The following is a 15,519-nucleotide window of genomic DNA, read 5'->3' on the forward strand; positions in this document are numbered from 1 at the left end:
CTTACTCCTTTTTCTGTTACTTCAGGACAAATACAATACTTTTGTTATCTCAAAACTATTCTCGGCTGTTTTCGATCGGTGCCCTCATTAGTGTAGCTTGATTAATATCCTCAAGTTTCCAATTATCCAGGGTGTGGTGCTTGCCCTCAGGGTCATAGCAAACACAGGTTGTCAATTACTACTCAATTTCTTAGCAGACACCCTTATCCAGGGTGACTTACAATTGTTACAATGTAAAGGGGTGGGGTGTCCAGGTGTGTAAGAGGAAAAGCTCCATACTTACTTAAATGGAGGAGAGAAGAATGAGAGCACTGGTTCCCAGAAACAACTCTCTCATGGTTTGCTTGCCATGAATAAGAAAACACATCTGTTACAGATGGCTGTATGATTAGGTCCTTAGTATATTACCAAAGTAACTGCACTGTACCACAATTCTTGATCCATACTTTTCAAACCTGGTCCTCAAGGGCCCCTTTCCAGCAGGTTACCCTTCTATCACCAATTTATAAACACCTTAAAGTATTTAATTTGTAAAGCAGGTGGTTTGGTAAATTCAGTCATTTAGAAACCATTGGCGCAAACATCATATCTTCAGATTAAATGAATTCTCTTGGTTGAGTTGCTTAATTGATTCATCACTCCCATGTGTTCCCAATATTTAGAAATTGGTGATTTAGGGTGACCTCTAAGATGAAGTGGATTGGGTTAAGTGGCTCTCCAGGACCAGGGTGACCATGTTCTAGATCAGTGGTTTTCAAACCGGTCCTGGAGTACCCCCTGCCCTGCTGGTTTTTGTTCCAACCGAGGTCTTAATTGAATTCTTAATTGAACCAACAAAGCAATATACAGTTAAATTAAGTAATACTGAATTCACGTTTGTTGCAATTGAGCACATTGTGTCAAGCCTTAGGCACACAGCTGTAGAAATACAATCATGTGAAGAGTTAGCCTCTATATTCTACAACTAGTGATTAAGCATCTGTATTGATGAGAAAGTGACTGAGTTCTCTGTGTCAATAGGTGGCACTCAAATCCTACATGTAGACTTTCTAAACTGCTGCATACCGTGAATTGTGTGCACTATTCTACTAATCGGAAAGGAAATCGGCATTGGAAATAATGTGTAAAAACATGATTTACCAAGACTTGAAGACAGCCTTCAGATGGTGAATTACAAATAAACAAAACACAGTTGTAAACCTGGCTCTTGCCCGTGCCCATTGTAGTGGTGCACTGAGTATTTGAGCGCATTTTCCAATCTGTTTTGTATTGTCCACTCATTTTAGTTGAGAGCTTAAAGCTTATTTTTTCATTCTCCAAAGAGAGGAAATCTTTGCAGTTTTTGATCATGGTTAATGATTTCTGTTTTCTTACAAGTGTGGGTGACCATAATTAACAATGGCACAGCATGTATCAGCATACTACCTGAAACATGCTGCTATGCTTATACCTTTTCACACAAAAGCTAGCTATACTAGTATGAGAAAATGTAGGAATCTATACTAGTATACATGCTTACATATGAACTGACAGCTAAGATGGAAATGGAATGGAAATTGAAGAAAACAGGAGGAAAAAACCACACAAGAATGTTTATATTTTTTTGGCTTTAATAAAAGCATGATGTCTACAGCTCATAAGAAACAAAAGCTGTCAACCCCTTGTTTTCAAGCCATTTTCCACTACTTCCCCCACTGTTATAACAGCAATACCTTTTTGCATGTGTTCCCGAAGCATATGGTGCATCACCTGAACTCAATTACAAAATCAGTTGGATGTACCAAAAAAAAAAACTGTCCCTGTGAAGAGAACCACATTTAAAATAAATACTGTCACTACAACTATCTAATATATTTTATTTTTCCTCATGTTACTGTGGCCTATGAGCACAATACATGTAAGAAGAAACAGGAATCATTTGGTCCTCCTTCAGTAATGTGCTGAGACTCTAAAGTCACAGAGGATTTTGAGACTTTCACAAAGAAAGGTGTCCAGCTCTTTTAGTATCGTACCAAACTCAGTAAGAACAATATAGATGTAAAAATGAGTCCCAGACCCATAAGAAAACAACGTTCTAGTGTTTGGGAAAGTCTTTATAAAACCTCTTAATAAAATATAGCCAAGATAAATTTAAATATGCATAAATAGCTAGAAAACGATTTCATTGTAATTCAAACAAACATGGATAACACATTTCATATTCAGAATAAAAAAGAACAATATATGCAGGTAAAGGGTCCACAAATCCCCTTTTGTTGATTTTTTTTGTTACTAAGGCAAACTTAAAGGTCATTCCCCTAAAATATTTTCATAAATAGACCAAAAACAATTCCAAAGATTCTCCAAGAAAAGGAAAAAAGTCTGCTTTAGCTTTGTGAAGTTGGCAGCTGTCCACATCTTTGGATGATTTTCAGTTTAAAAGAAGAAAAAAGACTTGTCCACTCTCATTGTGGAAGAGTGTTCCTTGAAGTGTGAACTTGCTATGTTTTCATATGTTAACTGTACATCATTTAAACTTGCAGGCAGAATCATTAATACACACCCTTTCTCTTGACAAAGTAAGAATCCCTCTCACAGGACAGTTTTCAAAGGATTGTGCTTCAGAGTTCCAATTAGAGACTTACACTATATAAAAATATGTACTGTATGGTTTTATTTTACATGTATAATTCAGAAAGCCGGTGTATTGGGGTAGATTTAACTAAAACAAACAGTAATAAACTTAAGCCATATTTTTGTTTCCATTAACTGTAGTACTGAGATTGTTCTTGTCATGCAATGATCAAAATTAGGTTTAAGGAATTTTCTAGGTTACAAAGCTAACAAATAACACAATATTGCTGTATAATCTGCTTAACTTTCTGCAACTTCTTGTTAGCTTTAATTTAAAATAATATATTTTTTGTCTGTATTCTGAGCAAAATAACAAAATGGCCAAAACTATTCTTTGAGAATGGCTTGTCTGTAATGTGGTGGATCTGTAGTGTCTAGTCTGTGTATTTCCAGACTCATTATTAAAAAGTAAATGCTTCAAGGTTCACTTGTTTTTGACAGCAGTTGGGTTGTATCCCAAGAGGTTAAAAGAAAAGAGAGTTCAAACCTTGAGATGATGTAGCCCACCCTTAAGTGATGATTATAGGATATAATATAACACTTTACTAGCGGAGTGCAGGATTACAGCTTCTGTGTTTACACATCCATGACGTGTGTATCTCACGAGAACCAAGCCAGGGAAAAACACAACTTCTATACACAAGGCTCCGTACTTCTATTCATCGGTGTGTGAAAACTGAAAGCGGAATTCAACTAATATTGTCAAATTCGGAGAGAATTTTAATAATTTGTTTATCTGTTTCTGATGCATAATTTTGTCATGTTGTTGTCTGATAAGAGAACAGTATCTAGTGTAAAGTTTATTTGGCAATGGCTATGATTTTCACATTACCATGATCAATTACAATATGGTAATATCAAATTGAAAAGGGGGATATTCTTGATTATTGTTATTATTATTATTATTATTATTATTATTATTATTATTATTATTATTATTATTTAAGCTTACATTTTCTTTTAGAAATGCCACATTCATGTCTAAGGAGCTCAGATTTCTGTACCATAGAAATTGTATTACTGAATGAACATTTGAGTGAGTCTCAAATGTCATATTTATCACTGTGTTGAGTTATTCACAATATGTGTATCAGCATCTAGACTGAATATTAACCTCCTTCGCAGAAAGAAAGCTACTTAAAAGTTCATCCTCTGGTCTATTGAGCCATTCATCTCTAGCAATGTTCCATGAAATCAGAGGTCGGATCAAAATTAAATTTGTTTCGTGGTCTCAGCTGTTTCAGGAGTGGATATTGTTCCTCATTGCAGAACCTTCACTCAAATTTGACGTTTTCTGGCAATCATGCATAGGGAAAGCATAAGGAGAACTGCAATCCAGCAAAGATGGGTTTCCAAGCTAAGTGGGGAGCATAGTATCTGTCTGTCATCCACTCTTTATATCCTTTATATCCACTTAAAATTCTAATATTAATAATAATGATGAAGAAACCCCCCAATTTGTTAGTCATGAGTAACAACTGGCCTTTCCAAAACTATTACCTACCAAACAAAGTGATTAAAATTGTGATTTTCCCGGTTCACTTTGAACCTCTTTGTGCTTTTGTACAATATTTTGGAAGCAGGCAACCTCTGTCCAACACGCCCATTATTAGAGGCAAATAACCACAAAAACCTAAACAATGGTCTGCAATAACAGGGCTGTACAAATGTAAGAGTTTTTAATCATGCAAGATGTGTCTGATCAAAGTAAACTGAAGGTGTGCGTATTTAGTACAGTGAGTTTGATTTAACCAACACTTTGTATCTTGTGTAGAGCTCCCCGGGTACAAAATAAATAAACAGAAACTAAAGTGCTAAACATACAAGGACAACTCATTTAAATATAACATTGTTTGAATTTACAAGATGTTATTTTTAATTATAACAGTAGGTCAAAGTCTAATCATGTGTAACAATTTATTAATTCTTAATTTAAAATTTTAATTGCCCTTTCTAGTAATGACAGTGACGATGAACGGAATAACAATTGAACACCCTCGACTATGAATGTAGGTATAGATGCATTTTCAAAGAATCAAATGTTTTGTTTAAATACAACACGTTTGTGTGTGCTGAGGTGACCTTCTGGTTACTGGTTTGTCCTGATTTTAATAAGAAATGAACAGATGATGTCCACAGAGTTAAGGGATTTTAAAATATCCTGTAAAAAATTACTTCAGGGAGCTCTCTTCTGGGTACAATATAAACAAAGACGGATTCAGTTGATTGATGTAGAATTCTGTAATTCCGAGAAAAATATTTAGAATTGCAAACGCTTTTAGTAAAGGTAGAAACAAGCAAGTGAAAATCTCTGCTTCCAGGTTTTGAAACCTCAATGGGAAGGCTGCAGCTGTGTCTGGGATCAGATCTCTGTCTGGGCAACATTTTCTAAAGGATTTTGTGATGCCCATTATTCTATACAAGTATCTGTTTAGTTCCTGGCCTCTGGGATGGGAGGAGCACGCTCTAGCCTCATTCCCCAGGGGTCAGAGGGGGTGGAATAGAAGGGCGGGTGTGGGATGCTGTCCTCGCGGGCCAGGGCAAAGGCAAACACCCCCCTGTTCCTCTCTACCTCCTGCACGTGCCCCCTGTCTGACAGCTTGGCCTCCAGACTCTCTCTGCTATTGTTATCCAAGTCCTCGATGCTCAAGTTTCTTCCACCGAGGTGGTGTCGTTCCAGAAAGCTGGCCCCTGTGACGCCCAGCCCAGAAGGCAGGAGGCGGCTGCCCACTGAGAGGCCCTTGTCGTCTCGGTGAGCAGTCGGAGGGTACATGAGGTTGGCAGAGCGCCAGGCTGCAGGTTTGCGGCCCCGGCGTGGGCGGGAGACACGGCAGCTCTGTCTCTTAAGGTGGCGGTGCAGGTGGTCGGAGCGGGTGAAGCTCTTGTAGCAGTGTTCGCACTGATAGGGTCGCACGCCCGTGTGGATGCGCAGGTGGTTCTTCAGGTCGTAGTTGTGCACAAACTTGGAGTTGCAGTGCAGACAGATGTACGGCCGCTCCCCCGTGTGCTTCCGCATGTGGATCTTCAGCTTGTCTTGCCTGGAGAGAAAGAAAAAAAGACATCCAGCTGGACTTTAGTTTAAATCTCTTCTGATTACATCCCTCATAGGTGAAAGGGTATTGGCTCACTTGTTGGAGATTCAGTAGTGCTACATAATATTACAGGTAAAGTCTGTGTGTTCAAATGGTTCCCAGATAAAAGGAATCTTTTCATATAAAATGTCCCTTTCATTCTCATTACAAACTTGGTCACTATTCTGCAACAGTTGGCCAGTTGTGACTACTAAAGACTGACCAGCATAGAAATACCTTCATTTACTCTGCTTAAGGGAATGTGAGCATTTTATACTACTGTGTGTATCGTGTTAATGCTTAATTTTCAAAGAAAAGGTTTTTGAAAGATAAATTCTGTCAACCTGAGTGGAAAGTAATAGGAAAAAGCAATGGAGTGGTATCCACTTGAAAAATAAGCTGGTAGATACACAAGTGTTACATTTATTTAAGTGCAAACTGAACAAAATGGTCAACTTTTTTATGATACCCACAAGTGGATCTGTGTTTAAAATGTAATTCTGTGGGAGATAAATTGTATTTTACCGAGACAGATTCTGGGCTCACTGCAGTACTGTCTAGTGTTCAAACCAGGGAACAACCACGGCACAGTTTGGCTGACCCAGCAGTCAGAAGAGATTGTCTTTTACTTGGAAGTACTTTTTAGCTGTTCAGGTTTGTTGTTGATTCAAATGTTCTTTTGCAGTGTTTTGCACGCGACGTGTTTGTTCATGTCTGAAAAGGTAGTTCCTTGTAGGGCTTGATTTTAGAGAACTGCAGTGGACAGGACTTGACACTACCAACCCAATTACATTGAAACCAAAACCTTTTAGATACTAAATGGGAAAATAGTACATCATAGTCCTCCTTTCTATATGCCCATGAATGTGCTCTCACCCACCTGGTAAAGCGGACCTCACAGATGGTACACATGTACGGCTTTTCCCCAGTGTGGGTCCTCATGTGCCGAGGCAGTTTGCCTGCCCCCTGGATGACCTTGTGGCAAATGGGGCACTGCTGTGATGCCTTTGGCTTCATCTTCCTCTCTTCCTCCAGTTGCCAAGGTGGGAAGAGGCTCCCAAGGTGGGAGGCACTGAGGAAGCTCAGGTAGGAGCTGAAGTCCCTCTCCTCCTTGATGGACCCCAGATGAGCCTCAGTGCCCATGCCCATGCCTGAGTTTAAAAAGTCTTTCAGGAAGTCACCAGAGAAAAGGCCTGCAGGTAGCTCATCCTTCAGCTCTTCTTTAATTGCTTCCCTTTTGACCACCAAATCCAATGGCCTATTGTCCAGTTCTTGGGGGAATTGATGAGGGCTGGAGTGAGGGTCCAAGATCTGGGGAAATCCAGTGAAATCTGCAGCCCACATTGGAGGAAAGAAGCCAGGGAGAAGTGGGGAAAAACTTGGCCTTCGGTCTGTTGCAGACATCTTTGGATACAGCCCTTCTTGCAGCAAGGATTCAATGGAAAAGTCCCTCAAGGCTCTGCTTTCTAAGCTCTCAGAGTCCCTCGGTTTCTCTGTAAACAGCTCTGTGCTTTCAGAGTCCCTCTGTCTCTCAGGGCAAAGACTGTCCGATTGGGAGGTGCTGGGTGGCGAATCCTGAAACCTCTCCTTCACCTTTGGGTCCATATTCTCTGATGCCTGTGGCATATCATCACAGTCCTCATCATTCTGTTCCTCTGCTCTTGCTTCTTCTTCCTCCTCCTCCTCCTCCTCCTCCTCCTCCTCATCATCCTCTTCTTCTTCCTCCTCCTCTCCACCAGTCTCCATGATCTCCAGGCACACATTAATGATGCAGGGGATCTCTAGCATCTTGGCAGCACCGAGAATGTCTTTCACGTTGGCAGCAGTGATGGTGAGGGTGGAGGTGTAGGCAAACTCCAGGATGGCGGCCAAGGACTCCGCCCCGACGAAGTCAATCTCATAGACGCTGTGCACCTCGCCATCTACTCCCACCGTGAAGAGCTTCTTGAAGTACTGGCTGCAGGCTGCCAGGACCGAGCGGTGGGTGTGGTACTCCTGGTCCTGGACTATTAGCACGACATCGCAGAGCAGACCATCTCGGCGCTGTTCGTTCAGGCTGCACAGCACATCGTTGCTGTGGTTGGGGAAAGGGATCCCAATCAGGTCGTCATCTCCACTCGCCATTTTCTCACCAAACACTCTGTGGAAACATTGGAAACGTTAAGACGATGAGTGGAAGCGGAGCATCTTGTGTGTGTATGAAAAAGCCAGGCTTAAATCCTTGTCTTGACACTGCTGACTAAAACTCTCTTCAAGACAGCTTTTACGTGTCATAAGCAAATAGCATTACGAGCTATTTTAATCTTGTAATGATAAAATTCTCTCTCTCTAGCCTCCAACCAGGTTGTTTGTCAGTAATGACTCGTAATATGTTGAAGCCAAATGAGAATTAGTGTTTCACAGATGTTTTCTGGCATTAGTCAGCATTTCTGAAAATGAAGTAGCAGCTGGTATTTAAAAGCAGTCAATGTCTACAATGAAAGTTCAAGGTTAGAAAACTGCAGCTAAACTAGAAGCCTTTCTACCCATAACAAAAGTCAGCAGACAGATACAGTAAGTGTATAATAATAGTAATAATTATAATTATCATGAAATATTATGACGTGCAGTTGCAGTATTACTTATTATTGGGACATTTGATCCGATTGAATCAAACTAATAATAAATACATAAATACATAAAAACTAATACCATAATAATATGTCTTAAGTCATAATAAGCTAGATGCACAAATAATTCCTGAGATGTCTTACTCCCTACTCTGATGACTTGTTATTGGCCTCCTTCACATGAATGCTCTTGCCACTGATGGATAGCAAATAATAATTATACAATGAACACGACTCGTGGCTCTTTTCAATGTAATACGCAGTCACACACACAAGACGGATAGGCAAAGCTGCTCAGGAGACCAAATAGAATTTCAGCGTTCAGCCGTGGCCACAAATGTACTTGTCAAAATTGTGTAAGCTATTGTAAGCCCTTAAACTACAATTTATATTATTTTTTAAGCCCTGTCAGCTGCATTTGAACCAACTTCAGTTAAATTATCAGTCATTGTGAAACTGATGTGCCAAAAATGTAGATGGTGTGTCATGCTTAGGTGCATCCTGATTGTGAGTTAAAGACCGCATTGCACACAAGTGTATTGATTATTGTGTAACAGGTTCAAAAGACCTAAAGAGATATCTAGAGATATCTATTCAACTGCAGCTGAAAATGTTTCTCTGTAAGCGTTCATCTATTGCTGTAAAATGAGCTTTAAATACAACTAAGATTTAAATATGGAATTCAGATTTCTATATGAAAACCAGTATAACTATATAAGAGATTATAATATAAACCTATGGGATCATCTCTGTAGTGAGAAGCGAATACAAAAGACACAATATTCTTCATTGTGGTTAAGTCTGTGGATCACGTTTAACAGCCTTTAATCTCCTATATGGTCTCAAAAAAGCAGGAAGGGAAATGGGGTCAAACACTAGTTTCCTTAATAAGATAACATATAATCTAGAATGGGCCAGTCGCCCACTCTTGTAATCTCAACCATCTATGCTCAACACTGAGGTTCCTTCCGGTGTGAAATACAACCAGTAAGCTTTGTAATACCAAAGCTACTGTAAAGTTTATAAGCCAAATAACCAGGTACTCAGTTGCCAAATTTAAGATTCATGCTGCCCAAACTACTACTCTTAAAATAAAATTGCGAACAAAGAGAACGGTAATTACACAATTTCACTGCAAACCACTCACTGAAAGTTAAAATAGGAACACATAAGGTTATTTACAGAGCAAAACCAAGCTATTGTAGAAACTCATATTGACACACAAACACACACAACTCTACTACAGTCCCCCTACACACACATATACTACAGATACCCATAAATATATGTTTATTATCAAGGGATCATACACATATTCCACAGGCAGAAATGCAGGTACTAGCAAGTCACCAGCCAAGACTCTGACATCACTGCTGATGCTAAGGCGGGAAAGTTGTTCTTGTCTATGGTCACATGTTCTTGTAATTCAATTCCTTTCATTACACATACTGCGTGACATCAGAGAGATATGAAAGAGATACAAAAATTCATCACCTATCTGTCTGTCCATGTCTGGTAAATTTCACATTTCTCTGTTGTTTCATTGTCTCTTTCCACCTGGACTATTGAGCTACTTGTGAAAACTAACATCCTGCATTTTATCTCGCAGGACATGGTACGAATACATTACTTCACCCCTGGCTAATGCCTGGTGGCCTACATACCGAACAGTTTTGAATCACATTCAAGACTTTCCAAGCCTTCCACAGCAACACACCGGACCACTCTGCTGATATGATGCATTCCTATATTTGCATCCAAGACTCTTTGTTTCTGGCCCGCTCAACCCACCACTCCCACTGAGAAACACCTTCATATACAGCGTGTCTTGTATTAACTCAGTTTCTAATAGTCATACCTTTGCCTGCTGTTTCTAATCCAAACTGAAGATGTATTGTGTATTTCTGGTCCGTTTTGGTTATTTCTACATGGTACCTCTTAGAGGTGTTTCATTTTTTATTTTATGTTACCCATTTAGTGGTATTTCTGTCCCGTATTGTAATAGGCCTGTGTTTATAGGGTGCTTATTGTGAAGTCATGAACATCAGCTGCTGCTCAGGCTAAATGACAATGTGAGAGCGCTTGCTGATGTTCATGACTTGAGGCCAATGCACACATCGAAACTTTGCTTCATTGTTGTAGGCAGGGTTGCCTTGCCAACGGGATACTCTCATTTCATTGGAATTTGTTCACCTGTTGAAAATACATCGACATACATTGCCAATGACAAGGGCTATCAAGCAAGCTGTGGACAACGTTATCCATTTGAGTACGCAACAGGTTTGAAGAGCCAGAAAATAGATATTTTGGGATAAGCCAAATGAAACTGCCAATTATAAAGTCACACAATACATTTAAATCAGTATGATCATTTAGTTCTTTTTACATGTAATTTTACACGATAATAGGAAATTAGGAAATCGAAACTCACCAGGGTGTGAAAACAGTTCTCGAAGCTGCTCATTTAATGTGCAAACAGGAAGTCAGTATTGGATTTTAGCAAACACTTAACCCTTCTACTATCCAAAGCAGTGCATATGAATTAAGCATTTCCAGCTATTGTTTTTAAAGCACAGTCTCTTAGGAGTTCAGGTACCTGTGTGAAGAGAGGGCTTTGAGGACTGTGTTGGAATTTGTTTTCCTCAGTTATTGTATCTTAAAACTACCTACCAAGTAACTGAATCAGAGAGATCCCCTTTCCAGACAGCTATACTATTATATGGTACAGGGACCAATTCAAACTAATACAAAATAAAAAAAGGAAAACCAAGGAAACAACACGATCTTAATGGAGTTTATATGGGTTTCCTGACACATCATCCAATGTACCAGTTTAGCCCTCTGCACGACTTTGTGACTCCTTGTCAGTGTGCAAAACATGGATGACTCATATAAGCTTTCAGTCTTAGGAAGTCACATTTAACTACATTGAAAATTATGGTGTAAAGGCAAAAAGTTATATCTGTCCCTTTCATACCCTACTTAATTTGTGAGTCCTGCAAATGCACACGTTAACTGTCTCTCATCCGGTGTAGTATTGTAGTCTTTTACTGTCTAGAGTGTTGCTAGGTAACTGAATCAAGAGATTTTTCTGACAAAGGTATGCAGATGGTTGTATATCCTCTACACCATAGCTGCGATTCTGTTTGTTCATACATCCAGAAAATAGTTTTCACTCCGTAAATCCAAAGAGAACCATCTTTTGCATGATTAATTCTGATAAAATAACAGAAAAAACGAAAATCTTTAGCACTGCTTTAGTAGTAGTATAAATTGAAGCTCAGAATTACACACTAGTTGAATGAGTCACATTTGAAAGTATTCAATTTTTAAAAATTGAATGCAAATGTGAAACCAAAATCAATATACGCAGAGTTACGGGGCCATAGCGGATGTGAGCATCACCTCATGCAGACTCCTTTGGTAATTACATTGTTTGATAAGTGTAATACCTTACTCACAATTTCCAGATGAAATGCATATGAATCAGTAATGGGTGCTTTGAAGAGCAAAATCTTCAAAAGGATATGAATGGCCAGGAGAAGGGATTCCTTGTCCACTGTGTAAGTTTCCTAGATGTCACAAAATGGCCACTAGTGGTCAGTAATGTGTGATAGTCCCAGTGTTTAACCTCTTACACTTATCATCAGTGCGGAAGATGATCTCTGGCTCAGCTGTGGATTCTGCAGGAAGAGCTGAGTGGAAAAGGGACGGTCTGACTCTAGTGTGAGAAACTGCTGAGGGCTTAGTGTGCCTGGCCTCTCACAAAACAGTATTAACTGTGTGTTTAAGCTTTTAATTGTTGTTGGATCTTTCAAAGCATGATCTCATTCTTGTTGTAACTGAATAGATTAAGGGAAGATGTTTGTTATGGTTATTCACTTTTTGGAATGATTTTGATTTCTACAAAATTCTACAATAATTATATTTCTATTTAGTTTATTTCTTTATTAAACAATATGCATTTAAGCAAAATCTTAGTTAAATTAAGAGTAAAAGTATTCAGTTCATGGTCCTAACTCAAATGCATTAATATGCATACAAAGGCAACTTCTGTCTGAGATTAAGCCAATTGCAAGAAAAAAAGGGAGTGTAAATCTTATGTTTTGTGGCATACATCCCAGTATATAATGACAATGAAATATCCCTATACAGTGTGGAAACAAATACCTTGAAATTAACCAAGTCTTCATCTAAATAAATGGGATAACAACCTTAAAATTCCTGTTTTGATTATATACATGATGCCTTTTTTGAACTTATTATTTTATTCTTCAAATAAACATTAGTGCGAGGCACCAATCGGGAAAGAAAATACGAACAACAAAGCAAACAAACAAACAAACACAAAATCCACCGATAAGGACTTTTTCATTAAACCAGATGATTATGTACTGTGCCTGAAGACTACAGTGTCTCGCTAACAATCCTCTCAGTAACATTACTTAAAAAAACAGCAACAGCCCCACGTTGCTGTAGGGAACTTGTCTCTGTTCTGAGTTCAATGTGAGGCCAAGCAACAGAAAACAACACTGCAGAGCATGCCACTCTGTAATTAAATGCTCCAGAGCTGGACAGCCAACAGCTTTAGACAAGTCTTTGGTGCTACAGCTCCAGATTATTATTATTACTTGATTTCTTAGCAGACACCCTTATCCAGGGTCACTTACAATTGTTACAATGTATCCCATGAATTTACATTTTACACATTTATAAAGCTAGACTGGGAAATCTAGGTAAAGTACCTTGCTTAAGGGTACTGAACCCTTGGACACCTGGGACTTAACCCACATATACCAGCCCCTCAGCAGCTGCTACCTGAAACAAATAATCCACTATCACACATGTTGAAGACCCTGGAAATTATATTTAAAACAAAAAATCCACTTGGAAATGTCTGTGCTTTTCATAGCCCAGATAGCTCAGACTGTGGTTTACTTTTGACATAGGTAGCGCCCAACTTAGTGTCACAACCCCCCCACTGTGTTATCCCTATAACAGGGGGGAAAGTCTCAAACAGGTCAGTATGGGGGGCAATTCTAGCAAATCTAAAGACTTCTGACAACCAAGTCAACCTTTCCATGGAATTCTAACCTGTTACAAAGAAACATTTAAAAGACAGAAAGAATGAGAAAGTAAAAATAAAAGGACTGAAGCTATAGGTGGACAGTGAGCTTTGGCTTTTCTTTCAAGACAGGTTGAGTAAACATCAGATACACCCTTGGGAAAATGCAGCCAAGTCAAACAGCTGCAGGGCTAAAACAACAACTGCGATAAGAGGGGCCTGCAACGCAGAGGTCCCGAACCCACCTCGGGAAGGACGCACTGGTGTATTTGCTTAAACACACTTCTTCTTAATTATAATGTGAGGAGGATCTGAAGAGGATGTGCCACATGGACAGAGAGGGAGGAGGGCAGTGTTTTCCCACCGCAAGGTCTTGGTTTGTGATCTGTTCAAATGCCTTTAACTCTTTCTCTCCAATATGCAATGTGCCCAGTTAAGTTCAAAAGTAAGGTACTAAAAGCAGAGGGTCGTAACCTTCTGTGACTCGTGATCAAATGAAGATGAAGTGCTTTCTTATGGCTCTGAAACCTGGTTACTAAACACAAACAATATACAGAAATAGGAAACAACACAAACACAAATTATTTTCTCTCTGTATATCATGTCCTTAAGTCTGTCCTCACATCTTCCAAGCATTATCTCACACTGTGGTCTGTGATCTGAAGAGGATTTTCAGAAAGAAACCTGAAATACAAGATTCTCATCCCCTGAACAAAACCCAGCTAGCAGCCACCAGGGTATCTGTGACAAACGTAAAGCAGTGAAATAGCTGAACACCTACGCTTTTCAAGAGGAAGTCGATTTTTAGTATTCCTGTTTATTTTGATTGTATCGTATTCAGCTTCTGAAAGTATTGCAAAGGTATAGAAGTGTGGCTCTTAGGCAACAGATCTCTCTCCTTCTCTTTGAGACAGGGCACATAACAATCTCATAATTAGCTCACTTGTAAATCTTTAGTGAGGATGTTGGAGAGGAATGTGCAGTGATGCTTATTCCCTGATCGATAGACTTCCGTGGAGCATTGGCAGCACTCACACTATGACAGTTAGTTAGACTGAGTGGCAGGGGGATATTTACAGAGCCCTAAAGTAAGTAGTATAGATGCAATGCCTGACTTTGTGATAAGTACTGGGAAAGCAGCTGTGGTACCAGGCTTTGAATGGATACATTTCCATCTCCTGTATCAGATGCAACGCTTACAGGAATGCAAAACTGGATCAGTTTGCCTCACTCCAAATAAACCCCAACTAACTTTCCAAAACTATAAATCACTGACAAAAAAATCCTCCCTTCATTTTTTTCACCTTATTTATTTGAACATTGTACATAGGGGGCAAAAGCAGATCTAATTATTCAACATAATCCTTCTTATATACGCCCTTCAGTCCTGGGTCTGGTAGTCTGCTCAGAGACTGCTCTGTACTGTAAACAGTGGCACAAACGGGAGACAGGCTGTGCTGCCCTACTGCTAAGCTCTCCAGACCCCTCAGCCCAGTCATAATTTACTCATTGCTCACCCACGTAAAAGCTGTGCCAGTATGTTTCCCTCTACTTCTGCAGCTTGCCAGTCATTATAAGCTTTAGGCTAACGCACTGTTATTTACTACTGAGTGGTGCTTTAGCCGCAGATTACCTTTGGATTAGAAGGCTAGTGTAGGTCTAATCATTGTCAGGTAGTAAATTGTCAGGAGGGGGAAATTCAACCCAGTATTCTGATCTGGACGTAGAAACATTTTACTTTATATAAAATCACTCCATAGTTTCGTAATATTGGCATTCATTAGTCAGCCATTATAAATCAATATCGGACAGGTTACACTATGCTTTGCCACAAAAGCTTTACATTTTTCTTTGTCAGCTCGAACCTGTGAATTGTGTGGGGAAATCACCAGGTTATCACCAATAATGGGTGATAATTTAGGCACACTCAAAAACTCTTTAGATTGTTGTTCTGTAATATCTTTGAGAAGTGTTATAACTGTAGTGTTAAATAGTTAATGCATGGTAAACTAGAAAATGATGATATTTTTCAACATACTAGAGAGACAGAATGCTTTAGCACTTGCATTCCATTGCATCAATTCAATCCAACCAATGTTTTATTCATTACATTAACCCTGAATTACTTTTTGGTCAAACTGCTGAAGATTATAGAAATTAT

The 15,519-nt window shown here is 39.2% G+C and overlaps 1 protein-coding gene across 3 annotated transcripts in view; it reads right to left on the reverse strand.

Moving 5' to 3' along the window:
* Positions 1 to 1,592: 1,592 nt before the first annotated feature.
* Positions 1,593 to 15,519, reverse strand: part of zbtb7c (zinc finger and BTB domain containing 7C) — a 75,187-nt gene continuing 61,260 nt past the window's right edge. For all 3 annotated transcript variants that reach the window (XM_066712258.1, XM_066712256.1, XM_066712257.1), the window contains exons 2-3: positions 6,565 to 7,824; positions 1,593 to 5,651 (exon numbers count right to left, since the gene is read on the reverse strand). In XM_066712258.1, coding sequence (XP_066568355.1) covers positions 5,045 to 5,651; positions 6,565 to 7,808 — 1,851 coding nt within the window. In that variant the 5' untranslated portion in view covers positions 7,809 to 7,824 and the 3' untranslated portion in view covers positions 1,593 to 5,044. The remainder of the gene's footprint in view (positions 5,652 to 6,564; positions 7,825 to 15,519) is intronic.

Source organism: Amia ocellicauda, chromosome 8 (genome assembly GCF_036373705.1).
Source record: "Amia ocellicauda isolate fAmiCal2 chromosome 8, fAmiCal2.hap1, whole genome shotgun sequence".
Classification (NCBI taxonomy): Eukaryota; Metazoa; Chordata; class Actinopteri; order Amiiformes; family Amiidae; genus Amia; species Amia ocellicauda.